Source organism: Callorhinus ursinus, unplaced genomic scaffold (assembly GCF_003265705.2).
Source record: "Callorhinus ursinus isolate GAN/ISIS: 27379988/994484 unplaced genomic scaffold, GSC_fseal_2.0 scaffold12, whole genome shotgun sequence".
NCBI lineage: Eukaryota > Metazoa > Chordata > Mammalia > Carnivora > Otariidae > Callorhinus > Callorhinus ursinus.
In genome coordinates this window covers 73720034-73747411 of record NW_027397074.1, presented here as the reverse complement: position 1 = coordinate 73747411, position 27378 = coordinate 73720034, and the positions used below count along the sequence as shown (strand labels likewise).

Below are 27378 nucleotides of genomic sequence, written 5' to 3'. Positions count from 1 at the left end.
AAAAGTTTTACTTCTTTCTTACCAATTTAGATATATTTCTTTTTGTCTTACTGCTTTGGATAGGACTTCCAGTACTATGTTGAATAGAAGTGGTGAAAGTGGACATCCTTGTCTTGTTCCTGATCTTAGGGGAAAAGCTCTGTTTTTCACTATTAAGGGTGATGTTAGATGTGGATTTTTCATATATGGACTTTATTATGTTGAAGTGTGTTCCCTCTAAACCTACTTTGTTGAGGGTTTTTATCATGAATGGATGTTGTACTTTGTCATTCTTTTTCTTCATCTTTTGAAATGATCATGTGACTCTTACCCTTTCTCTTATTGATGTGGTGTATCACATTAATTGATTTGGGAATATTGAACCATCCTTGCAACCCAGGAATAAATCCCACTTGATCATGGTGAATGCTTTTTTCATTTTTTTTTTAAAGATTTTATTTATTTATTTGATGGAAAGAGAGAGCCAGGGCGCCTGGGTGGCTCAGTCGTTCAGCGTCTGCCTTCGGCTCAGCTCATGATCCCGGGGTCCTGGGTTCGAGCCCCGTATCGGGCTCCCGGCTCAGCGGGAAGCCTGCTTCTCCCTCTCCCACTCCCCCTGCTTGTGTTCCTTCTCTCGCTTTGTCTCTCTCTGTCAAATAAATAAAATCTTTAAAAAAAAGAAAATAGAGAGAGCCAGAGAGCACAAGTGGGGTGGGCGGGGCGGGGGGATAGCAGGGGGACTGGGAGAGGGAGAAGCAGTCTCCCCGCTGAGCAGGGAGCCTGATGTGGGGCTCGATCCCAGGACCCTGGGATCATGACCTGAGCCGAAGGCAGACGCTTAATGACTGAGCCACCCAGGCGCCCCAGCGAATGCTTTTTTTAATGCATTTTTGAATTTGGTTTGCCAGTATTTTGTTGAGAATTTTCGCACTTTGTTTATCACGGACATTGGGTTGTAATTCTCTTTTTTAGTAGTGTCTTTATTTGGTTTTATTATCTGGGTAATGCTGGCCTCATAGAATGATTTGTAAGTTTTCTTTCCTTTTCTATTTTTTTGTCCACTGCCCATTTAGATCACTTAGATAGCTAACTCCCCTGGTCAGTTTGGCATACGTATTTCTGAGATTTTATATATATACACAAATGAATACATACTCTTAAAAAATAATGTTTAAAATTATAGGTTTTTGTCAGGTACGTTTTAGGAAGCAATCTGCATTTTCTCTTCTGGTTTTATTACGTACAGTCAGCACTCTTGGTACATACACCTAATGAAGTCCTGTCCTTTTATTTAAAATTACATGAATTTGTTAAAACCAGAGTATCAGCTTAGAAAATAAATCAGATTTATGAAAAATCTCCTTAATAGTTGAGCTGTCTTCCAAATCATCTTCAGTGATTTAGTGCATCAGTAGCAATTTGATGTATAAGGTACACTATGTATACAAAGAAGTACTCTCTAATTTAGATTCTTTTATTTGAAATTAGTAAGGCTTCAATTTATGTTTGTTATGCCTTGGAAAAAGCTTTTTTGTGTATTAACTTCTGTTTAGATTTTTCTAGCCATCATTTTATAACACTAAAATTAAGAACCATTTATTAACATTAAACAACAAAACATTAGACCTCATTAAATAAAACTTAGAGTTCCTTAAGAATGGTGACAATTTATTTTATTTTATTTTATTATTATTATTTTTAAAGATTTTATTTATTTATTTGAGAGAGAGAGAATGAGAGGGAAGAGGGTCAGAGGGAGAAGCAGACTCCCTGCTCAGCAGGAAGCCCAATGTGGGACTTGATCCTGGGACTCCAGGATCATGACCTGAGCCGAAGGCAGTCGCTTAACCAACTGAGCCACCCAGGCGCCCAAGAATGGTGACAATTTTAAATTTTAAAATCATAGAATGTTGATTATCATTAAATGTTTCCTAAGTAGCATTTTATTCCTGTTGTTGGTTATCATATTATTTGATCCTTTTTTTTTAAAGATACTATTTTTAAGTACTCTCTACACCCAATGTGGGGCTCTAACTCATGACCCCAAGATCAAGAGTCACATGCGGCACTGAGCCAGCCAGGTGCTCCTATTATTTGATCCTTTTAAAATATTTTGTGCTTAACTGCAGAGGTTTAATGTAATCATTTTGCATTTTTAGAATTTTAGAATCAGGAGAGACCTTAGAGATTTATCTAATATAGACAGACAAAGAAGCCTCAGGTCCATAGAAAGTCAATTTTATTTTACAGACAAGCCACAGGTCCATAGAAAGTCAATAACTTGACCAACTTCTCAAAACTAGTTATTATAAGAATTGGAACTATAACCCAGATATCCTCTTCTACATTCCTAGTTTTCTGACCCTTTCTAATCTTGAGTCTAATTGAAATAGAGAATGTGTTCAATATTTGCATGTTTAAAGGTCTTCATTAGTAAGAAATCTCCCAGAACCTATAAGGACAAAAGCATTTGTGGGAAGGATCGGTGTATTCTTGTGAGAGAGTCTTAGGTCTTTGTTTTAGGGACATGTGGTTGATAATTACCCAGTCTTTCATTATTCAGTCTCTTTTCCTTCTTGTCCTCCTCCTTTCTCTTTGAGTGCAGATAGGAAGACTGTAAAGTAGACATGTAATACTGGACAAAAATAGGGAGGGGCGCCTGGGTGGCTCAGATGGTTGAGCGTCTGCCTTCAGCTCGGGTCATGATCCTGGAGTCCTGGGATCGAGTCCCGCGTCAGGCTCCCTGCTCCTTGGGCGCCTGCTTCTCCCTCTGCCTCTCTCTCTCTCTCTCTGTCTCTCATGAATAAATAAGTAAAATCTTTAAAAAAAAAAAAATAGGGAGACTGGATCTAGGGACCTAGGGTAAAACTGGAGTAGGTTAATAATTTTTTGTAACTTTCTGTGCTGATTCTGATGTTTCAACCCAGTCACTAGAAACCAAAGGAACCAAAAACAGTAGATTTTTATTTATTTTTTTATTTTTGAGGGATAGAGTGGAGGGGAGGGGAAGGGTGGAGGGAGGAAGAAAGAATATTAAGCAGGCTCCATTCCTAGCGTAGAGCTCAACGTGGGGCTCGATCTTATGACCCTGAGATCATTACCTGAGCCGAGATCATAACCTGAGCTGAAATCAAGAGTCGGACGCTTAGGGGCACCTGGGTGGCCCAGTCGTTAAGTGTCTGCCTTAGACTCAGGTCATGATCCTAGGGTCCTGGGATCGAGCCCCACATCGGGCTCCCTGCTCAGCAGGAAGCCTGCTTCTCCCTCTCCTACTCCCCCTGTTTGTGTTCCCTTTCTTGCTGTGTTTTTCTCTGTCAAATAAATAAATAAAAAATCTAAAAATAAAAATAAAAAAAAGAGTCAGATGCTTAACCAATTGAGCCACCCAGGCTCCCCGAATACACTTTTTAATATTATCTTTGTTGCATTTCTTCCACCTGTTATTTCTGAAGATTTTCTAGATAAAGCAAAGACAGGGTGTGGAATAAGATGGGAACATTTAGGTGATGATATTTATTCCTGTAACTATGAATCATTATGTTAGCCACAGTTGCAAGTACAGAGTTTGTTAGCAGTAGCCTTTCAAAGAATATCTTCTGAATATTTGATAAAAGTAGTTGAAGAGTTACAAACATTAGCAAAACCACTTACCTGTGATAAACATTTTGAAATTGTTCATGTCGTTTTGCATACTAGCCTTTATAATTTTAAAAATTAAATTAAAATTTTTTTATCTAGTCAGGATAGGAGTTGGGTAGTCTTATGGGAGTTAAAAGAAGAGTTCATATGAAAAATAAATTTCTTCCTTAAAACTCACTAAGACTCAAACTTATTAGACTATCCAATAAAATATGGTGACTGGCACACACCACCCAGAATTCTAGGGTAACTTCCTGCCTTCATGGGTCTTTAGAGAACATAGTCTATGTCAGGGGTCAGCAGATTGTAGCCTGCAGACCACATCCTGTCCACGGACTGTTTTTGTAAGGTCTATGAGTGAAGAATGGCTTTTACATTTTTTAAAGGTTGTAAAAGTTAAAAAAAGAATATGCAGCATAGATTGTTTATGGCCATCAAAGCCTAAAATATTTACCACCTGGCCTTTGAAGAAAAAATTTGTCCATTTCTGATCAGAATCAGATCAAATGGTAAAGGTTCTAAATTGGCCACAGAGAACCAAGTCAGCACATTCAGAGTTACAGTAAAAGTAATATAAATAAAGAAAATCAACAGATGGAATGTTTGTTGCAATATTGTTTACAGTAGGAAGAAAATTTAAAAGAGTTTTATAACAGGGAACTAATTAAATAAATTACAGGACATATGTCTAGTAGACTATTCATTGAGAATCATCACCCATGATTTATGCAAAGGAAAGCTGTTAATTGCATTAAGCAGGAGACCAGATTCCAGAACAGTGTGTGCAGCATGGTCCTTTTTTTTTTTTAAGATTTTATTTATTTATTTGAGAGAGAGAATGAGATAGAGAGAGGGCATGAGAGGGGAGAGGGTCAGAGGGAGAAGCAGACTCCCCGCTGAGCGGGGAGCCCGATGCGGGACTTGATCCTGGGACTCCAGGATCATGACCTGAGCCAAAGGCAGTTGCTTAACCAACTGAGCCACCCAGGTGCCCCCCCCCTTTTTTTTAAAAGATTTTATTTTTAAGTGATCTCTCTACCCAGCATGGGGCTCAAACCCACAATCCCAGATCAAGAATTGCATGCTCCACCGACTGAGACAGCCAGGCGCCCCTGATCCTTTTAGTTTTAAACAAACATGTAATGTCTGTGTAGGTGCAGAAAACTTTATACACTAGAATATGGGATTATGTGTGACTTAAATATTTTTTTTCTAATTGTTGCTTTTTTGTAATTGCTGATTATTTTTTGGTGAAGTTAAATAATTGACCTTTTGCTATGGAAAAATTGAACAGAGTTTGAAGTCACAAAGAACACGTAATACATTAATATGTAAAATAGTGTTAGAAGTATGGATACCCTACTGAAATTTAGAAGTCTTTGGACAAATTAAAGAAAATAGAACTGTTAAAATCCTCTTCCAGTTACAGTTTTTTTGTTTGTTTATTTTTGTTTTTTAAGTAGGCTCCACACCCAGCATGGAGCCCAGTGCGGGGCTTGAACTCATGACCCTGAGATCAAGACCTGAGCTGAGATCAAGAGTCGGACGCTTAACCAACTGGGCCACCCAGGCAACCCTAAAATCTTCTTAATGTATTAGCCTAGACGTTCTGTAGGCTGAGCATATAATGATGGCATTTTTGTGGGCTATTCAAGTAAAATAATACAATTTTAAGGAAATTTCCTCACAGTTTGAGGTACCATGTATCATAGAGAACATTTCCTTCCACAAAGCATTAGTTGGTGTCACTTTCAAAGATGGAATTTTCATGGGCACCTGGGTGGCTCAGTCGGTTAAGCGACTGCTTTCGGCTCAGGTCATGATCCTGGAGTCCTAGGATCGAGTCCCGCATCAGGCTCCCCGCTCAGCGGGGAGTCTGCTTCTCCCTCTGACCCTCTCCCCTCTCGTGCTCTCTATCTCTCATTCTGTCTCTCTCAAATAAATAAAAAAATCTTAAAAAAAAGATAGAATTTTCACTTAGACCATGAAGTTTAAATTAAAATGTCATTTCTTCCCTTTGTCCCTTCATCTTTACCATTTTTAAACCTTCCACAGTATGTTATTGATGTACAATTGATAGAAAGTAGAATATTGACTTTTTATGTAGTATATATACTTGTCTCCCAACACCCAGATCAATATATGGAGCATTTTTATCACTCCAGATAGTTTACTTGTGCTCCTTTCCAGTTAGTACCACAGCCCGTCCTAGGAGGTAACCAGTCTGGAATTTTGGTTAGCTTGGCTTATGTAACCTGGGATCGAGCCCTGCATAGGGCTCCCTGCTCCGCGGGAAGCCTGCTTCTCCCTCTCCCACTCCCCCTGCTTGTGTTCCTGCTCTCGCTATCACTCTCTCTGTCAAATAAATACATAAAATCTTAAAGAATAAAAAAATAAAACTTTATATAATGGACTCATATACTTTTTTGTGTTTGACTCCTTGCTCTTAACATAATATTTTTCAGATTTATCAAAATAGTTATTTGTATCCATTTCTTTTTCGTTGTGAAGTAGTATTCCATTGTATGAACATAGCAAAATTTATCCACGCTGCGATGGACATTTGAATAATTTACTTTTTTTGCTGGGGGAGGAAGGAGACTATTATGAATAATGCTGCTGTTAACCTTTTTTGTGCAAATCTTTTTGTAGGCATATGCACTCATTTCACTTGGGTATATATTTAGGAGAGGAATTTCTGGGTTATAGGGTGTGTGAATAACTTTATTAGAAACTGCTAGTTTCCGAAAGTAGTTGTCCCATTTTACACTCTAATCAAAATGTGGCAGTTCTAGTTGTTTCCTTCCCTCACTAACACTTGGAATTCTTAGGTTTATTGATTGTAGCTATTCTGATGGTTGTGTAGTGATGTCTCTGTGTAGTTTTAATATGCTTTTCCCTGATGACTAGTAGTGTTAGACACATTAAGTGCTTATTGGCCATTTGTGTAAATTGTATTCTTTTATTATTGATTTGTAGGAGTTTTTTTTTATGTGTTTTGGATATGAATTTTTTGTCAGATAAATGTTTTGTGAATGTTTTCTTGCAATATGTAGCTTTTTACTTCATTAATAGTATTGTTTGATGTGCAGAAGGCTTTAATCTTGATGAAGTCCATTTTATCAATTTTTAGTTTTGTACTTACTTTCTTTTATGTGCTGAGAAATCTTTTCCCTTGCCCGAAGTCATGAAGATATTCTCCTAAGTATTCTTCTGAAAGCTTTATGTATTTTCTCATTTATTTTATTTTATTATTTTTTAAAGATTTTATTTATTTATTTGAGAGAGAGAGAGAAACAGCATGAGAGGGGAGATGGTCAGAGGGAGAAGTAGGCTCCCCGCTGAGCTGGGAGCCAAATGGGGGACTCGATCCCAGGACTCCGGGATCATGACCTGAGCCGAAGGCAGTTGCTTAACCAGCTGAGCCACCCAGGTGCCCCTCTCATTTATTTTTCAAATTGAATTATTTGTCCCTTTATTTTTTCCAGGGGTTCTTCATGTATTTGAGGTATGAGTCTTTGTCAGCAGTATATAATTTGGCACTCACATTTAACTCTGTGATTGATCTGAATTAATTATGTATGTTAGGTAGAGATTCACTTTTTTTTCCACATAGATGCTGGGTCCTCACCTCTTTCTCCCTTGAATTTTATTAGTGTCTGTCCAAAAATTACGTACCAGTTAAATGCCAGCACTGTTTTAATTACTTGTAATTTTATAGTAAGCTTTGAAATTTGGTTGTGTAGGTTCTCCAGCTTTGTTATTCAAGATTGTTTGAATATTCTAAGTCCTTTACATTTCCATATAAATTTTAGAATCACCTTCTGTATTTCAAGTTAAAAAGCCCAGTTGGATTTGGGTTTGGATTGCATTGAATGTATACATTAATTTGAGGGCAATTGATATCTTAAAAATACCAAGTTTTTCAATTCATAAACATTGTGTATCTCTCCATTTATCTTACATTTCTCTCTGCAAAATTTTATGATTTAATGTAGATGTACCTCACATATCTTATTAAATTCATTTCTAGGTATTTGATGTTTTATTTGATGCTATTACAAATGGTGCTGTGGCTTTAGTTTCTGTCTCCATTGTATATTACTAATACTTAGATATACAGTGGGTTTTTGTATATTACTTTTGTATGCATTGATCTTGCTAAATTCACCTAGTTCTAGTAGCTTTTCCCCCCCCTTCGGATTTTCGATGTATGAAGTTGTGTCATATGCAAATAAGGACTGGTTTTAGTTCTTTTCCAATTTTTGTATCTTTATTTTTCTTGTGTTACCATACTGACTAGGACGTCTAGTAAAGTGTTGAATAGGTAAGTTGAGAGCAGATTGTCTTGACTTGTTCTTGATTTCAGGGAAGGTGTTTAGTATTTCACCATTAAGTATGATATTAGCTGTGGGCTTTTTATAGGTACTCTTTATTGGATTGGGGAAGATTCCTTTTGTTTCTAATTTGCTGACAGTTTTTATCATAAATAGATATTAAATTTTGTAAATGCTTTTTCTGCATTTTTTTGAGATGATTAGCATTCTTTTTTATTCTGTTAATATAGTGGATTCCACTGATTTTTTTTCATCTTAACTTTGCATTCCTGATATAATCACAGTCATGATATTATTTCTGTTAATATATTTGCTGTATTTTGTTAGTTTTTGAAGGATTTTTGTGTCTGTGAGGGTTTAGTTCAGTAATTTTCTTACAATATTTTTGTCAGGTTATGCTAACAGAGTAGCTGTCTTATAAAATGCCTTGGAAAGTGTTTCATTTTCCGGTCTTCTCTGAAAGAGTTTGTCTAAGTTTGGTATTATTTATTTTTTTTTAATATTTGGAAAATACACCCATGAAGCCCTCTGGAAAGGTTTTTAAAAATAAATTACATTAACATTTAGAGGAAAATCAAGATTTTCTATTCTTGGGTTAATTTTAAAAACTTGTGTTTTTGGGACACCTGCGTGGCTCAGTCAGTTAAGCATCTGCCCTCTACCCAGGTCATGATCCCAGGGTCCTGGGATCAAGCTCTGCATCAGGCTCCTTGCTCAGCAGGGAGCTTGTGCACATGCGCACTCTCTCTCTCTCTCTCTCTCTCTCTCTGCAAATAAATGAATAAATAAAATCTTTATGAAAATAATAAAAAGTTGTGTTTTTACAGAATCTGGACATTTCCTGTTGTTAAAATGTATTGGCTTAAAGTTGCTTCTCATGTTCTCATTTATGCTTTTTACTATTTGTGATATCTATAATTACCTTTTTTATTATGACACTGGTAATTTGTGTTTGTTTTATACATTGTCTATTTTGAATTGCTCTTTTTTTTAAGATTTTATTTATTTGAGAGAATGAGAGAGAGAGAGCACATGAGAGGGGGGAGGGTCAGAGGGAGAAGCAGACTCCCTGCTGAGCAGTGAGCCCAATGTGGGACTCGATCCCGGAACTCCAGGATTATGACCTGATCTGAAGGCAGTCGCTTAGCCAACTGAGCCACCCAGGCACCCCTTGAATTTCTCTTTACATATAATATTGCCTGACTTAAAAATTTTATCTAACATTCTGGAATAACGTTAATAGTAATGATAGCATTCTATATTATTCCTGATTTTAGTGGAAATCCCTTTAATGTCTCATCATTAGGATGTATTGGGGTAGATATCCATTATTGTTATAAGATAATCTTTTCCTAGTTTATTAAGAGATTTTTTATAAGGATAAGATAATTGGATTTTATTAAATGATTTTTTAGCATTTCTTGAGATCACAGTTTTTTCTTTTGATCTTTTGAGGTGATAAATAATTTCCTATTATGATGTCTTTCCACTTCTGGGAAAACTCTGCTTAGTTTAATATTGTTGATGTGGTTTTGCTAATATTTAGGATTTTTATATTTATGTTTTCATGTGAATGATCTGTAGGTTTTGGTATTAAGTTTATGATGTTTTGTCTGTTTTCCCCCTCCTTGACTCCCTATTTTTCTCTCTTATCCTTCTCTACAATTATTAAGCACCTACAAAGTACAAAGCACTTAATACTTATCCTTGTTCCTTACTGTAAAGCTAATTTATTTATTAAATAGTCTTTGGGAGACATAATCTTATAAATCTAATTTTGCTAGTTAAGCAGATCTTTTCACCTAATAGGTTGTAGTCTGGATTGTTACTCAGAAACATTTTAAGCTAGTTCTTCTGTGGTTCTTTGTTCAATGTAGATTGCTGCTTGGTTAATGTATTCTTTTTTTTTTTTTTTAAAGATTTTATTTGTTTATTTGACAGAGTCATAGAGAGCACAGATAGGCAGAGTGGCAGGGAGAGGGAGAAGCAGGCTCTCCGTGGAGCCGGGAGCCCGATGTGGGGCTTGATCCCAGGTCCCTGGGGTCATGACCTGAGCCAAAGGCAGCTGCTTAACTGACTGAGCCACCCAGGCGCCCCAGGTTAATGTATTCTTATACATGCCTGTTGCTTTAACACAGGATTATCTCATTTAAAAAATTCCTATTTTGTGCATTAAAGCTTCTAGAAGCATTGCAGATGTTACAAACAGTTTACCATAATTTGCCTAGTCCCAGAAAATTGGTGAAATGGTAACTGCTGAAGTTATAGCCACTATCAAAATTTAAACACTTTCACATGTGTAAGTATAGTAACATTGTTTACACTTATCTACCACATGCTATTATACCTGTATATTGTTAGTACCAACAGTTTGATTCTTAAAACTTTCCTCCCATTGATACACTGTAGTTTTTATAATAACTAATGGTTGCATACTTCATATAGTAAGACTATAGCTATATTGCAAAAAATCCCATTCTCTCCCCTCACTCCAGGGCCAGGAGGGGGATTATAACTGGATAACTAAATGGTGACTTAATTTTAATGTTTTGTTTCATTTTAAAGATTTTATTTATTTGTCAGAGAGAGAGAGGGAGGGAGCGCACAAGCAGGGGGAGTGGCGGGCAGAGAGAGCAGGCTCCTCTTGAGCAAGGAGCCCAGTGTGGGACTCAGATTCCAGGACCTTGGGATCATGACCTGAGCCGAAGGCAGATGCTTAACTGACAAAGCCTCCCAGGCGTCTTTTAATTTTAATTTTTTATTTTGGCTATTTGCTCTTTTATTCCCCCTTTCTCCTTCAATCCCTCACCACCATTGTTCATAAAAGGTGTTTTCTCTTCAGTTAAAACTCAGCTCCTTCCCTTGTAATACCAGTCATTATAGTTTACCTTTGGCTGTTTTCCTTTCTTGTTAAAACTTAACTTAGACTCTAATAATTATTTTATCCAACTTCCATGTCTTTATTTTGTTGCTTTTGCGTTTTTCATTACTCATATTTTACTTTCATCATTCCTTTTTGCACCTCCATCTGAATTTCTTCCTTCTATGAAATATGAAACTGCACACAATTCTGAACTTACAGGTAATTTTCTCACTCTTGTATTTTTGTATACAAGTAGTATGATTATTTGGAACTTACTGAGGCTCCCAACATTGGAAACATTTTCTAAACATTTAGTAAGTGTTGGTTAACATCACTCAGAACAGTTTTACTTACTGCTTTAACATGTGTTATTCAGAATGGTCTTAGTTTTATTGTAGCTGTGTATGGTAGGTATTTCATTTCTCAGGTACTGTATTTGTTTCCTGAAATTTATCTAATTGGAAAACAAGGCTGTGTCTACACATTACTTCAAGTTTTGTGAAATTTTATAGTAAGAGTAATGGAGATGCAGAAATAATTTTTTATATCCTAAAATAGTGCTAGTAGTTTCCTGTTGCATGCTGGAGCAACTCATTAGGGTCTGTTAAAGTAAATGCTTGGAGTGGAGAGAAATCATGTGTTTAATATAATACTAAAAAAGATTTCCTTAGGAAGAAGGTTAAGAGAAATAGATTTGAAAGAAGTCCAAGACTTAGACTGATGCTCGAATTTGTGACTTTTCTCTGTTAGTTTGGAGCAGGGGTCCCTGCTGCTTGTTTTTCTAAGGCCCAGGAGAGGGGTTTTTACATTTTCAAGCGTTTGAAAAAATAATCAAAAGAGTAATATTTTGTGATATGGGAAAATTAAGTGAAATTCAAATTTCAGTGTCCATAAATAAGTTTTATGGGAACACAGCCACACTCATTTCTTTATGTATTGTCTGCAGCTGTCTTTGTACTTGAGCAGCAGAGTTGAGTGATTACAGTCTGTATGGCCCACAAAGAATAAAATAGTATTCAGCCCTTCACAGAAAGTATTTGCTGACTCCTAGTTTGGAACTTCTCTTTTAGTGAGTTAGATTTTTTTTAATGGGCTTTTAGGACCTTCCTTCCTTCCTTCCTTCCTTCCTTCCTTCCTTTCTTAAAGATTTATTTATTTCTTTATAGAGATGGAGGAGTGGGGCAGAGAATCTCAACCAGACTCCTCGCTGAGCAGGGAGCCCCACTTGGGCTGAATTTGACAACCCTGAGATCATGACCTGAGCTAAAATAAGAGTTGGATGCTTAACCAACTGAGCCACGCAGGCGCCCCTGGGGCTTTTAGTTTCTAAGATGGCAGTGGTATGGATAAGTTAGCATATTTTTTATTCCACCGTTAGGTAAATAATATCTTCCATTTCCTCAGAATTTAGGTGCACATATGTTTTCAGTCATTTTTTAATTTTTTAATTTTAATTTTTTTAAAAGATTTTATTTATTTATTTGACAGATAGCGAGAGGAGGAACACAAGCAGGGGGAGTGGGAGAGGAGAAGCAGGCTCCCCGCCAAGCAGGGAGCCCGATGCGGGACCCGATCCCAGGACCCTGGGATCATGACCTGAGCCGAAGGCAGACGCTTAACGACTGAGCCACCCAGGCACCCCTTTAGTCATTTTTTTAAACTATAGGCTTAAATTCCACAATATTATTTGAAGTGTATAATTATTTAAATAGATAATTTGGCTGCAAGAAATGAATATAATTTTTTAAAAAATATGTTCTTTATAAATTGCTTCACTTGTTGATTGTGGATTTTTACTTTTTAACTTTTTGTTTTAAAGTATGTGTATAGAGTATACCTATATGCGATTTAAAGATTGATAAAAAGTGTGTCCCACCCAGCCAAAAATTGAAAGGATGGACTTCCTCATTAGTCAGTCAGTGCTTGCCATGAAGTAGGAAGACCGAAGTGGTGGCAAGTGAAATAATTTGGGGATGGATGAATTGGAACTGATCTCTTGGTGGAAGAGGAGCATGCAGCATGCAACCTGGGATCAGAATTTAAGAGGTGTTAGAATCTAAGTGACTGGGTGACATTTGGATATAAGTAAAGAAGAGGTCCCACTTAACCATGCTAATAAACATTTTTGTTTGTTTGTTTGTTTTTAATACTGAGAGGATGAAACTGGCTCTTGCACTTCAGTTTAGTATTTTTGCCTGACTGATTTTTTTCTATCTTATCTGTTACTACTGGTATACTATAAACTGATGTACAGACACATCTCTAAAAGGACTAATATATGTTCAGAGTGACTAGGAGGGTTTTGAATTTTTGATGCTTTGATTCATTTGTTTCAAATAGTTCTCTGGGTCAGTCCTAAAAAACTATAAAATAGGCACACCCTTCTATCAGGTGCTGCCCCCCCAAGTAGATCTGGGTTTTTTTTGTGGGGTATTTTTGTTTTATTTTGTTTTTCTGAACGGAAAATACACTGATATACACAACTTCTGTTGACAACCTGTGTAAGTATGGTAGAGAACTAATTAGCACACTAATTAGTCTCTGCTTTGATTTTATGCGGATTTGATTTTATCTTAGTAATAACACTTTCATCAGGCTTAGCCTTTAATTTTTTTTAACTCCTAGCTTTCTTCTGAGAGAGCAGTAAGCTAATAGGAAACATGTTGATGCTGATTCTCTAATTACACATTCAAAAGTTTTTTTGTCTCATCACTTTGTGTCTTTTTGTCAGATGCACTTAATTTTTAATTTAAAATAGTTTTTCCCTTTATAAATGTAAATGTTTATTTTCTAAAAATTGGAAAATAGGAGGAAGAAAAGAAACTGCACATAGTCACCCTGCTATTTTGGCATTTTCCCTTTGAATCATTCTTTGTATTCCCTCCCCCCTTGTGGGAACCTATAATTTGCTATACATTTGCCTGTGGCACAGTGTTGAACACAATAGATGTGATCTTTGTACTCAAACGATTCAAAGCTTAGTAACTTTGAAGTTATTTTTAAAAATTAATGTACTATAATAGAAGAAATGCATTAATATAATGTCTTTTTACAAGACTCATACACAAGGCTCGTTTCCAATCCATACCATTTCTTTCATTGTTTCTGTAGATGTAGTCACTATTACCAGCTTATAATTTTTTCTATGATTTTTTAATGTAAAAAGGTTGTACAGTACTTGCAGTTAAATTTTTTCATTCAGTATGTTTGTATATGTGGATCTACCTTAGTCTTTCAAACTATTGTATAGTATTTTTATTGATTTACTGTATTTTTGTCATTTCCTATTGATGGACATTTAGGTTTCCCTTTTTTTTTTGCTATTACAAAAAAGTGCTGGAGGTGTTTGTATTTGCCTTAGTATATGTGCAGCTCTTTCTGCGTGGAAGATACAGGGAGGTGGGATTAGTAGATCATAGAGAGTATGTGGTTACCCTTGAAATTTTACTGTTCATATTCCTCTTAAAGTTGGACCTTACGGGAGCTTATCTTACATCACTCTTCTCCAAACTGACATGTTGTTATTGCTTAATATTTTATTTTATCCTTGTTAAATCCAACAAATTATACTGTTCTGTATAGAAGTACATGATTTAATTTGCATACATTTTTACCATATTCTTTTCTCACTGTCTCTTCTTTAATCTGTTTGTGAGATCATTTTCCTTCTTCCTGAAGAACATCTTCACAGTTTCCTTCAGTGGAGGTCTCTTACTGGTAAACTGTCTCTATTTTTGTTTTAATTTTTAATTTAGCCTCATTCTTTTATCAATTATTTTTAGCGCTTTATCATGGAAATTTGTGAGCATACGTGAAAGTAGACCAATAGTGTGATGAAACCCAGTTATTTCTATCCCATAGTTTCTGTAGTTACAGACATTTTACCATTCTACTTTCATCCCTTCCCCATTGTGTCTCCTTTCCTGCTTAAATATTATATCATGAAGTCTGTAAATACTTCAGAGTGTATCTCCTGTAGAAGAGCTTTGAAAAATGTTAAAAAGAAAAAAAAAGATAGCAGGAAGGGAAAAATGAAGGGGGGGAATCGGAGGGGGAGACGAACCATGAGAGACTATGGACTCTGAGAAACGGGGAGAGGGGCGGGGGGATGGGTTAGCCTGGTGATGGATATTAAAGAGGGCACATTCTGCATGGAGCACTGGGTGTTATACGCAAACAAATGAATCGTGGAACACTACATCAAAAACTAATGATGTAATGTATGGTGATGAACATAACATAATAAAAAAAAAACAAAAATAAATATAATACTACTACTATCCCTAACTCACAGTAATTCCTTAATATCATCTAGTATGCAGTCCATGTGAAAATGTTGATTATCTCAAAAAATGTTTTATGATTTTACTCTCATTCTTGAGGGTTATTGTTTTCTAGGAAGACAATTGTAGGTGGATAATTTTCTTTCAGTATCTATGTATGTCTTTCCCTTCTGACTTAAGTTGCTGCTGTTGAGAACTCAGCTGTAATTCTAATTATTCCATTGGGTGAGAGGTCCTTTTTAAAAGTCTGCTTTTTAAGATTCTTGTTACCTTCAGTGTTCTGCAGTTTTGCTGTCTTATAGCTGGATGTGGGTTTGTTGATCCCACTTAGGTATATTGTGCTCTCTGGGTCTGCAGATTATTTTTAACCATTGTGGGAAACCTGCAGCTCTTATCTTTTTCTTTTAAGACTGAAAAAATTGAGGAATATACAGCAACATATAAAACATGTACAGCAAGTGTCTTTATAACCCGGGTCAAAAATAGAATATTTCAAGTACCCTCAGAATTTCTCAGATACATCTCTTCCCATTCATAACCCTTTCCCTTTCATTCAGAGGCACTCAGTAGTCTGACTTTTATTACCTTGTGTGCATCCCTGAAATAAATTTTATTTGTTGAAATGTATATGACAACAATTATATTCTTCTTGCTTTCTTTGCTCAACATTGTTTGTGAGATTCATCTGTGGTGTTGTGTAGCTGTAGTTCATTTTCTTTTCTTTCTTTTTTTTTTTTAAGACTTTATTTATTTATTTGAGAGAGAAAGCAGCAGCAGAGGGATAGGAGAAGCAGGCTCCCTACTGAGCAGGGAGCCCAATGCGGGGCTTGATCCTAGGACCCTGAGATCATGACCTGAGCCGAAGGCAGATGCTTAACTGACTGAGCCACCCAGGTGCCCCACTGTAGTTCATTTTTATACGGCCATTATTTTTTCAGATATTATTTTCTTCTTCTTTTCTCTCCTTTTGTTCCCATTATGTGTATGTTGATGCACTCAGTGGTGTTTTACTTTTCTCTGAGGGTCTGTTCAGTTTTCTTTTTTCTTTTTCCTCTCTGTTTCTTGGATTGAATAATCTTTATTAATCTGTATTTGATTTTGCCACTTCATTCTTCTGACAGTTGAAATGCACTGTTGAGCCCCTCTAATGACTTTTTTATTTGTTATTATACTTTCCAACTCCGGCATTTCATTGTTTATTTTTAATAATATTTATCTCTTTATTGACACTCTATTTGATGTGACATTGTCATCATACGTTACTTCTTTATGGTTTTCTTTAGTTCTTTGAATATATATGTAAATGGCTCTTTGAAGTCTTTGTTAAATCCGACTTCTGGTGGCTCACAGAGGCAGTTTCTATCGCCTGCTTTTTTCCTTCTCTATGGGTTATACATTCCTGTTTCTTTGTATGGCTAGTAATTTCTTATTGGAAACTGGACATCTTATATAATATTGTAGCAACTCTGGATACTGGTCTCCCCTGCCCCTCTCAGCCCTTATGATTGTTACTTGCTTATTTTTTTTTTTTTTAAGATTTTATTTATTTATTTGACAGAGAGAGACATAGCGAGAGAGGGAACACAAGCAGGGGCAGAAAGAGAGGGGGAAGCAGGCTTTCCGCAGAGCAGGGAGCCCGATGCAGGGCTCGATCCCAGGACTCTGGGACCATGACCTGAGCCGAAGGCAGACGCTTAGTTAAGACTGAGCCACCCAGGCGCCCCGTTACTTGGTTATTTGTTTAGTTACTGGGTGGATTATTTTAGTGAAGTCTGTTTCCCTCTTGCAGTGTTAAGCATCTGGTGTTGTTCCTAGGGGGTGCAGATTTGGATATGCCCACACTCACCCAGGGATTTTTCACAGGGCTCTCTTTCACTGCCTCTTTCCTTGACCACACCTAGATGTTAAGCTCCATTAATTGCCACCTGCCTGCTCCATTGTTTTCAACAATGCCTTAGGACATAAATTGTTTCTCAGCTTGATCCAAAAAATTGGAGCTCACTTGAAGGCATAGTTCTTGAGTCAGAGCTTGAAATTTGTTCTGACCCCAGGAGGGCTCATCCCAGACGGTTTACAGGTTAACCTGTTTCTGAATCTCCTACCATTTATCCTTCACCACGATGTCCGAGGTTTTGAGATTGCCCTTAGGCTTGAACTTCACACTCTGTTGCAGACAAAGTCAACATTGGAACAATGTTGGATTGGAACGGTCTCTTTGGAAGAGATTCAGAGCTATTGGTTTTAAGGCCTGCTTTACGTTTCTGGTAAAATCTTTGGCTCTGGCTGTGGAATTGGGTAGGAGAGAGAGTGATGTGTTTTTCTCTTTGTGTTTACCCCCAGTTTAGGAACTGAGCACTTCTTGGAGGTATATGTGGTAGTCTCAGGTCACCTAGTCTTGCCTTTCCTGGTGTGGGACTTCTGTTTTCCAAAGTAGCTGAGTGGAGGACAATCTGGGTCCTAGTATTTTCAACATGTAGCAGCAACATAGGACCTCTTTCCTGTGCGTGGCAGTTGAGTGGAAGAGAGGTGCCCTTATCTGCACTTACCTGGAACTTAGCTTTAGCATCAGGTAGCTTTGAGCAGAATGAGAAACGCTGACATCCTGCTCCTCCTGGGAAGATTGCTCTTGGTCTGGTAGGTGTGGTGAGAAGGTACTCTTTGTTCCTGGCTGCACCAGTCTGAAATTTCAGCCTCACTGAGCCAGTAAGGGGGAAGGAAAGAGAGGGAGTAGGTTTTGGTTCAAATACTACATAGTCTTCTGCTTTTCCTGAGTTTTAGATTTTCTTGAGAAAATGTTTCTTCATTTGCCTCATACCTTAGGATCATTTTTGTCTGTTGGGGTCACTAATGTATCCCAAAGACATAGACTAGAATTTGAAACACAGTAAGAACTGAATAACTATTTTATTGAATCACTCAATAAATGAAGATAAAAAAGAACTGTTAGAACGGCAGAAACTTCATTGGTCAGCTATCTAACTTTTCTAATAAAGTGAGAACCTTTGTAAATAGAAGGAATAAATGTTATGTTGTACTGGATACAATTAGAACAACTGGTTAGCTTTCTTGATAAGAGAGCTTAAATGTGCTTTTACCTTTTGTTTTTTAAACTTCCCCCTTTAAAATACTAGTCATTGTTAAGTTCTGCCCACTATACTTTAAGTAGTGGTGTAGTAGTCTATACCGAAGTGGTTTTTTTTTTTTTAAAGATTTTATTTATTTATTTGAGAGAGAGAGAGAGAGAAACAGCATGAGAGGGGAGAGGGTCAGAGGGAGAAGCAGGCTCCCCGCCGAGCCGGGAGCCCAACGCGGGACTCGACCCCAGGACTCTGGGATCATGACCCGAGCCAAAGGCAGCCGCCCAACCAACTGAGCCACCCAGGCGCCCCTGAAGTGGTTTAAGTTAGATCTTTTTTACTTGAATCATTTTAAATGTGTATGGAAACTTTTTTTACAGGAAGGAAACTTGTAGCAAATTTTTTTTCTTTAAATTGATAATACACATAAATGATCATATTCAGTTTTTAATATATTTTAATTTTCATATTAGGTTTTTAAAAAATATATTTGTATGCAAAGGTTGCATTTCCTTATTGCTTTGATTTGAATGATTTGTCATCTTGGCTGTCTTTGATTTGTTCAGCTGATAAATTGGTGGTAATTTTAATAACAACTCTCCCAAAATCAATGATCCTATTCCTCCAGCTGCAAATGAATGCATGCAAATTAGCAAATTACTTTTAGTATTGAGTATTGCGTCATAAGTAAATAAAAAAAACCTTTGCCTTTTCAGTGAGATGTTCAGAGAAGTCTGTTACTATGTCTAATATGTATTTGCTACATATGGACTTGAAAAGATTGGCAGTTTTGTTCAGTGAGTCTTCTGATAGGTACCTACACATTTATGGATGAATAAATAGGTACTTCCCCTTCCTTTACCCCCTTCCTTCCTTCCTTCCATCCCTTCTTTCTTGCTCTCCTTCCACTTGACAAATTGTTACATGCCACCAACTGTTCTGAGATTTTTGGATATGCCAATAAGTAAGACAGTTTTTTCCCTCCTGGGGGTTACTTTCTACTGGAAAAAGATTTGGTTCATCTTCTTCCACCCTTATCTACCTCTTCTGCCAAAAATGCTGAGGGGACATGTTATAGTGTGTGAGATGACTTGGATGCTGATTTTGATTTACATCTTCTGAAAGTAAAATAATTTACTAAATGAACACGGTGGAGAGGTCAAAAGCAGTCCCACATAATTGATTCTTTTATGTATAATGGCATCTTAACCTTTATGAAGGAGACTTTAAATTCTTACGTATTTTTCTAAAACATAAATAAGCTTTCCTCCTGTTCCTAAAGGTAATACAGTCTTGAGTTCCATAGTATATGTGTATTCATGGTATATGTATACTGGTAATTTGGTACTTAATTTAAAATGGGGAAGTATTGTTGATATTTAGGCAGCTTATCTTGCCTTTTTTTTTTTTAAAGGTTTTATTTATTTATTTGACAGAGAGAGACACAGCGAGAGAGGGAACACAAGCAGGGGAAGTGGGAGAGGGAGAAGCAGGCTTCCCGCGGAGCAGGGAGCCCGATGCTGGGCTCGATCCCAGGACCCTGGGATCATGACCGGAGCCGAAGGCAGACGCTTAACGACTGAGCCACCCAGGCGCCCCTTATCTTGCTTTTTTATGTAGCAAACTGTTCAGTCTGTTTTTATGACTTTGTGTATTTTATTATATAAGTAACATGCTTTGTGAAATAGGTGCCTAATATAGAAACAGTGGATAACTTAGAATGTTGTTTCCTATTTTTGAAGAAGGTTGTCAGTCATAAATGACATATAACAATAATTTATTCCTTTTTTTTTCATTATTCATTCATCAAATAAGTGAGTACTTACTCTTTACCACCAGCCATATTGTAGCTGCTTGGTATACCATTGTAAATGTGATGTGCCAGGTAATTTCTCTGCTTTCCTGAAGTTTCCTTCTAGTGAGATTGGACTGGTTGTTAAATAAGAATTTTATAGTTATAAAACAGTGATTAAGTAAACTGTAAGTGGTGTGGTATTATACTTAAAGGTTTTAAGAAATGTTAGTGTATAGTTCTATGTATATATATTGAGTATATGGTTTTTATGGACACTTAAGATGCTATTCTGGATACCCTTCAAAGTCTGTGTGTGTACATATTTCACATCTGTAAGTAGCTTTCTGTTACGTGTTGTTACAATATATTTTGGTTGTGTAGTATATCCAGCAGTATAAATTGCAGTGCAGTGGAGTTGGATCATATACACATTTACCTTATCACAAAATCAGCTGTGAGATTGGCAAAAAATTAAAGGATTAATGACTTTAAGTAGGGAACCAGATACTTGAAAAATTTTCTCAAAAGTGCTGTTTATACCCCATTTAAGTGTGTATAGTGTATATTTTTCTTTTATTGATTTTTTATTATAAAATATATCTAACCCCAAATTTGTCATTTTAAGTATTTTTAAGGGTACAATTCAGTGGCATTAAGTACATTCACTGTGTTGTGTAACCATCACCACTTTCTTTTTTTTTTTTTTTAAAGATTTTATTTATTTGACACACAGAGAGAGCGAGAGAGAGAGGGAGAGAGCACAAGCAGGGGGAGTGGCAGGCAGAGGGAGAAGCAGGCTTCCTGCATGAGCAGGGAGCCCGATGTGGGGCTCGATCCCAGGACCCTGGGATCATGGCCTGAGCTGAAGGCAGCGGTTTAACCAACTGAGCCACCCAGGCGCCCCCCCATCACCGCTTTCTATTTCTAAAACCTTTTTTACCATCCCAGCCAGAGACTCTATATCCGTTAAGCAGTAACTCCCCATTCTCCCTCTCCCCAGCCCCCAGTTACCTCTACTTTCCTTTCTATGTCAGTGAATTTGCCTATTCTAGATACCTCATATCAGTGGAATCATATGATACTTGTCTTTTTGTGACTGCCTTATCTCACTTAGTACAATGTTTTCAAGGTTCATCCACATTGTAGCATGTATCAGAATTTTATTCTTTTTATGGCCTAATATATTCTATGTGTACACTACATTTTCCATTCATCTGATGGACACTTGGGTTGTTTCCATCTTCAGCTGTTGTGAATAATGCTGCTGTGAACATTGCGGTACAAGTATCTGTTCAAGTCCCTGCTTTGAGTTTTTTGGGTATATATCCAGAAGTGGATCATATGCTAATTCTATATTTAACTTTTTGAGGAACCACCAAACTGTTTTCCACAGTGGCTACAGTACTTTACATTTTACAGTATATTTTTATACAGATTTTTTGAACAGGGTCCTAAGCACAAAAACATGTATGCAGCACTTTATGAGTGATTTTTGAGCATGGTTTTGAGTACGGTATTTTTATTTTGTGTACTTCATCACTACTCTTTGGTGTTTCAAGAGCATTATATTTATGTCAATTTATACTGTGTTGTGGTATTAGTTTCAGTTGATCTAGAGAATAAGAACTTGGATAATGTAGAGATTTTCTGTAGTATTGACTTTTTTGAAAAAGTAACATCATTTTCACTTTTTGGAAATGTACATTTCATACACAAAGATATGCAGCTGTGACTTCAGTGATCATAATTTCTGTCTTACCATGCTGGAAAGGGCTTGGGTTCTGAAGTTGGTGGTCTTACTTTTGAATTGTATGTTTTAACCCTTAGAGCCAGGTTTACCACATAGTCTCAGTTTCACCTTTTATAAAGGGGGTAATGTGTTCTTACCAAGTCACTGTGAGAATTAGATAGTGTATGTGAAAATGAACTTTTTTTTTCAAAATTAATTACTGAATCAGAAACTAATCACTTCTGTCCTAAGAACCCCCACACCTCCTCCAGGAAGTCGTTGACTTGACTTACCTTTTTCATCTAAAAACATCTTTTCTTTCTGTGTCTTATACCTTTATAAATCTTATTGTTTTAACTCATTTTATTTTTATTTTAATAGACTGTAAATATTTATAGTATATTAAATATTTATAGAACATACAATATATAATTTTAATATAAATATTAATATTTATGAAATAAAATTATTCTTAAATGAAAATTTGGGCTAAGGTATTTGGAGAGGAGAGAGTTTATTTCAAAGCTTATTTTAAAGCTCAGTTCAATGGTGTTACATAAAGGAAATTTCTCTATACTTGAATTTTCATTTAATTTTGCATGTCTTAGCATTTTTCAGATGAATAAGTTGAGTCCTACAGCTTTTGAGTGTCTTAACCAAGATCATATAGCTATTTAGTGGAGGGATGAGGCAGAAATCAGCTCTTTTACTTCGTATTCCAGTGTTCTACCACATTAGACTTCTCTCCTACATTTTACCAGTTCTGTGATTACTTTGACAACAGGCTTGCATGGCATCTCTCCATGGTACTAGATGTGTACAAAATGCCCTTGCACTTGTTTTAACCATCTTAAGGGACTTCTTGCTGTTTTGTTTCCTTTCCTCCCTCTAAACTGGAAAATACATACTCCTGCAGACCCTTTAAACATTTTTTTAAGGGCCCCTGGGTTGCTCAGTCGGTTAAGTGTCTGCGTTCGGCTCGGGTCATGATCCCAGGGTCTGAGATCTAGTCCTACATCGGGCTCCTTGCTCAGCGGGGAGCCTGCTTCTCCCTCTTCCTCTGCCTGCAACTCCCCCTGCTTGTGCTCTCTCTCTCTCTCTCTCTCTCTCTCTCTCTCTGTGTCAAGTAAATAAATAAAATCTTTAAAAAAAAATTTTTTTTAGGGGCACCTGGGTGGCTCAGTTGGTTAAGTGTCTGCCTTTGGCTCAGGTCATGATCCCAGGGTCCTGGGATGGAGCATCATGTCCTGCTCTCTGCTCAGCGGGGAGTCTGCTTCTCCCTCTCCCTCTACTCCTCCCTCTGCTTGTGCACGTGCTCTCTCTCTCTCTCTAATAAATAAAATCTTAAAAATTTTTTTTTTAAAAACAAGCAATCAAAAAGCAAAAATTCAATATGTCATCTTTTATTTATGGTAATTTACTTTTTGGAAAGCTTTTCAATTCATAAATCCCAACTGTTTACCTCCCAGCATCCCATAAATTACCTCACTAGAACTCAGGTAAGCTATTGGTTGTGGAAGTAATATCATGCAATCAAAAGTACATTAGAAGTGTAGATAGCACCTCAATTAGTTTCATGTTGGTGGAGACTATGTTTGAGTCTGTTTTTCCTGCAGGTATAGTCTGGGATATTCAAGTTGGAGGAGCTATTAGAAATCACCTCTAATTTTAATATATGAATAAACTAATTTTATATATGAAAAAACTGATAGTAGCAAAATTGGGTCTGCAAACTGGGATTCTGGAATTGTTTATAAATACATATACCATGTCTTTAAAAAAATTTATTTTGAAGTAATTGTAGCGTCATAGGAAGATACTTTATTTTTCTCCTAATTATTAAAAGTCAGATTTATGGGACACCTGGGTGGCTCAGTTGGTTAAAGCGTCTGCCTTCGGCTCGGGTCATGATCCCAGGGTTCTGGGATCGAGTTCTGCATTGGGCTCCTGGCTCAGCAGGGAGCCTGCTTTTCCCTCTGCCTGCCACTCTCCCTGCTTGTGCTCACTCTCTGACATAATAAATAAATAAAATCTTAAAAAAAAAAAGATTTAACTAAATTTTCAAAAGATGAAAATAATTCATAAGATTTGCCGTTTGAAATACAAAAAGAATATTTTGTAACAAATCAGATAATACAGATTTTTCTAAAATAAAATTTTGAAAAAAAATTAATTTGAAAAATAAAATCTACTTAACCTCCATTTGTCTTTTTTGATAAGGTAACATTTTGGTGTATAACCTTTTATGTGCTTTATTTTCTTAGAGAAACAAATCAAATATATATACATACAGGGTATATATATTTATGTGGAAATAATTGTCTATATTAGTCTCCAGCTTGATTGATTGATTGATTTTTAAGGATTTATTTATTTGACAGAGACACAGTGAGAGAGGGAACACAAGCAGGGGGAGTGGAAGAGGGAGAAGCAGGCCCCCCACTGAGCAGGGAACCTGATGCGGGACTCGATCCCAGGACCCTGGGGGCTGACCTGACCTGAGCTGAAGGCAGATGCTTAACCAATTGAGCCACCCAGCATCTCCAGCTTGATTTATTTTTTAATTTTTAATATATTTTTAAGATTTTACTTATTTATTTATTTGAAAGAGAAGAGCACAAGTGGTGGGTGTGGGGGAGGAGCAGAGGGAGAGGGCCAAGCAGACTCCGCACTAATTGGGGAGCCCATTGCAGGGCTGGATCCCACGACCTGGAGATGACAACCTGAGCCAAAATCAAGAATCAGATGCTTAACTGACTTAGCCACCCAGGCGCCCCTCCAGCTTGCTTTAATAAGACAACCCAAAACCAAAACCAAAAACCCAACAACTATATAATAGACATCTTTTGATTCAAGACATCCAGTTTATGGCTATATCATTATTTAGTTAATGATTTCCCAACTGATGGACAGTTACTTTGCAGTTTTCTGCTCTAGGAACAGTGCTGCGAAAAAGAGCAAAATACTTGGTCCACCTGTGTGCTTATGTGGGATAGATTCTAAAGTGGTATAAAGGCATGGTTAACAGCACAGATTCAGGGGCTAAGACTTGCTGGAATGAATCCAGGCTGCACCACTTAAGAGCCGGGCAACTTAAGGCAAGGTACTTTTTCTGCTCTCATTTTCTCTGAAAGAGGAACTTAGATCATTGATAATCTTTACTTTCTGGGGAGACTAACTTCTTTGATAGGCTAATGCGGAAAATACGCTCTCAACTATTTACTAACCAGAGAGGTTGATCATCTTTTCATATGTTGTAATTATTTGTAATTCTGTGAATTACTCATTGTCTTCTCTTCTCATTTTGTTTGACTTAATTGCCTTTTTAAAAATTGCTTTGTAAGATTTGTTGATATACTCTGGACCCTAATTCTTCATTATATATAGTGAATATATCCTTTACTCTGTTGCTTGCCTTTAATTTTGTGTTTTCTTCTTTCCACATTACTAAGTTGACCATATCTTTCTATGTAGATCTGTCTTTAAAGTAGATACACCAGAATTTTATTATTGCTTATAAACTGGTCTGTCCTTACCATATTGATTTATGAATGTCACTGTTACTAAATATTAAAATCTCATAAATTCATGGTTCTGTTTCTAGAGTATTTAGGTTTTTTAATCTTTTGTCTATTTTTGTACCCATGTTAAATTTAAAATTACTCTAGCTTTGTAACAGTTCAGTATCTGATAGCACAAATTCCCACATTTCCCTCCTAGAAGTTTTAAAGCAGTTTGTATGCATTTACTCTTTCTTGTAAACTTTAGGATAAGTTTGTTGAATTATGTTAAAAAAAAAAACAAACACCTGTTATTTTGATAGAGATTGCATTGACTTATATTTTGGAGGCTAAAATAGTGATTTCAACTTAATGTTTTAATTTACCATTGACTTTTCTAAATTGTTACATAAAGATTTTCAACTCCCCATAATCTAAAATGATAAATTATTTAATTTTTCAAAACACTTTGGAGTATGGAATCTTTTTGGTTTCTTCCCCCTTCCTTTTTTGTGTAGGATTTTGTACCATTACCATAGAAATAGTTTTTTGTTTTATATGTGCTTATTTTACCAGAAGTTTTCATTGGCATAATAATACGTATTTGATTGTAAACCATTGGGTTCTGTGGCATATTTTTTCAGTTCTAGTCTTTCTGTGGTAAAGGTTTGATATTAACATGTAATTATAGATGACTGAAGCCTTTTCTATTTCTTTAGGTTTATTTTGTAAACACATTTATTTTCTGACACATTTTAGAATTCTCTAATACTCCTTTAGTTATATGGCAGCATTACTAGCTTTTAGGTCAAAGATAAGACAGTGTAGAGTGTGTTTTAAGGCTGTATGTTATTTATTTCCCTAAAATGTGCTATGATTAGGTGCTAGGTTAGTATTAAATGTTTTATGTAGAAAGGCGGAAGTTCTTTTGTCTTTCTCTTGAATCCAAAAGATTAGTAATGCTAGACTTTTTATTTTGACATTCAAAACAACTTCAGAATTCTATTCTGAAATCTCATCTGAGATGATAGCAAAATTTGTTTGATTAATGTTTTACAAATTTTTTGTTAATATGGTTCCTGATGGTTAAAATGCCATTTTTTCCCCAGTAGTAAACAGTATACTTTGTTTCTTCTCATGCAGGTCTTTGAAGTTCTACAGTTTAGTTCTCAGTGCTGAACTTCCTTCTCCCTTAAGTTATTATAAACTTTTGCTGCTGTTTAATAAACGTGAAGATGTCTCGCAGTCCTGATGCGAAGGAAGACCCTGTGGAATGTCCTCTTTGCATGGAGCCCTTGGAGATAGATGATATCAACTTTTTTCCTTGCACCTGTGGCTATCAGATTTGCCGATTTTGTTGGCATCGAATTCGCACTGATGAAAATGGGCTTTGTCCTGCATGTAGAAAGGTAAATACTCCAAAGTAACTTTGTGTACAGTTTTTTTGCCCCATGCATATGAGTAAGTAGATTTAAAAGAATCTACAAACCTCAGGTGATTTTATGTGTAGCATTATATTTTTAAGATAATAAGTAGAAAGACACTATATGACCTTGGAAAAGTCATATAATCTCTCTGGTTAACCTTTAGCTTTCTTATCTGGAGAGATTCACAAGATCAGTGGTGCTGGATATTTAAGAGAAATAGGAGTAGAGAGGCTGTGGATTTAGATAGGATGATATGAAATTGGAAAAACACGTTCAGCTGGGAGGAAATTCACTTTAATTTTCTAGTACAAAATAGGGAAAAAGTTTTGACATTTACTAAAAGAGGTCATGTGTTAAAATGACGGAAATCCTGCTTCAGAAGGTAATGGTTACTCATTTGTTGAGTCTTTACAACTCTAGGCTGTAATGCTATCCCCAGTGTACATTGAAACTAGGCCTTTCAAGTAACTTGTCCACAGGCATCAGCTAGTGGGTAGTAGGTTTGGGATTCAAATATAAATCTTTTGAGTCTATTCTAGCTCTAAATAGTTCTATGATTTTTAATATTCCTGGGTCTTGTTTAAATAATCAGGCACAACAGTTACAGTATAGTGAGTGACTTAGAATGAGTGGGATTGCTGCATTTCTATTTTGAAGGACTTTATTTGTGATCTAGGGGCTAATGTAAATATCTATTTTTTTTTTTTTTTTGCCTTTGCTTTTCAGTGTCTGTCGGTATGGTTTAAACT

The 27378-nt window shown here is 36.4% G+C and overlaps 1 protein-coding gene across 6 annotated transcripts in view; it reads left to right on the top strand.

The window, feature by feature from the left end:
- The window catches only part of CNOT4 (CCR4-NOT transcription complex subunit 4), a 143431-nt gene that overhangs the window by 35753 nt on the left and 80300 nt on the right, over window positions 1-27378 (top strand). For all 6 annotated transcript variants that reach the window (XM_025854731.2, XM_025854730.2, XM_025854733.2 and 3 more), the window contains exon 2: window positions 26346-26611. In XM_025854731.2, coding sequence (XP_025710516.1) covers window positions 26438-26611 — 174 coding nt within the window. In that variant the 5' untranslated portion in view covers window positions 26346-26437. The remainder of the gene's footprint in view (window positions 1-26345; window positions 26612-27378) is intronic.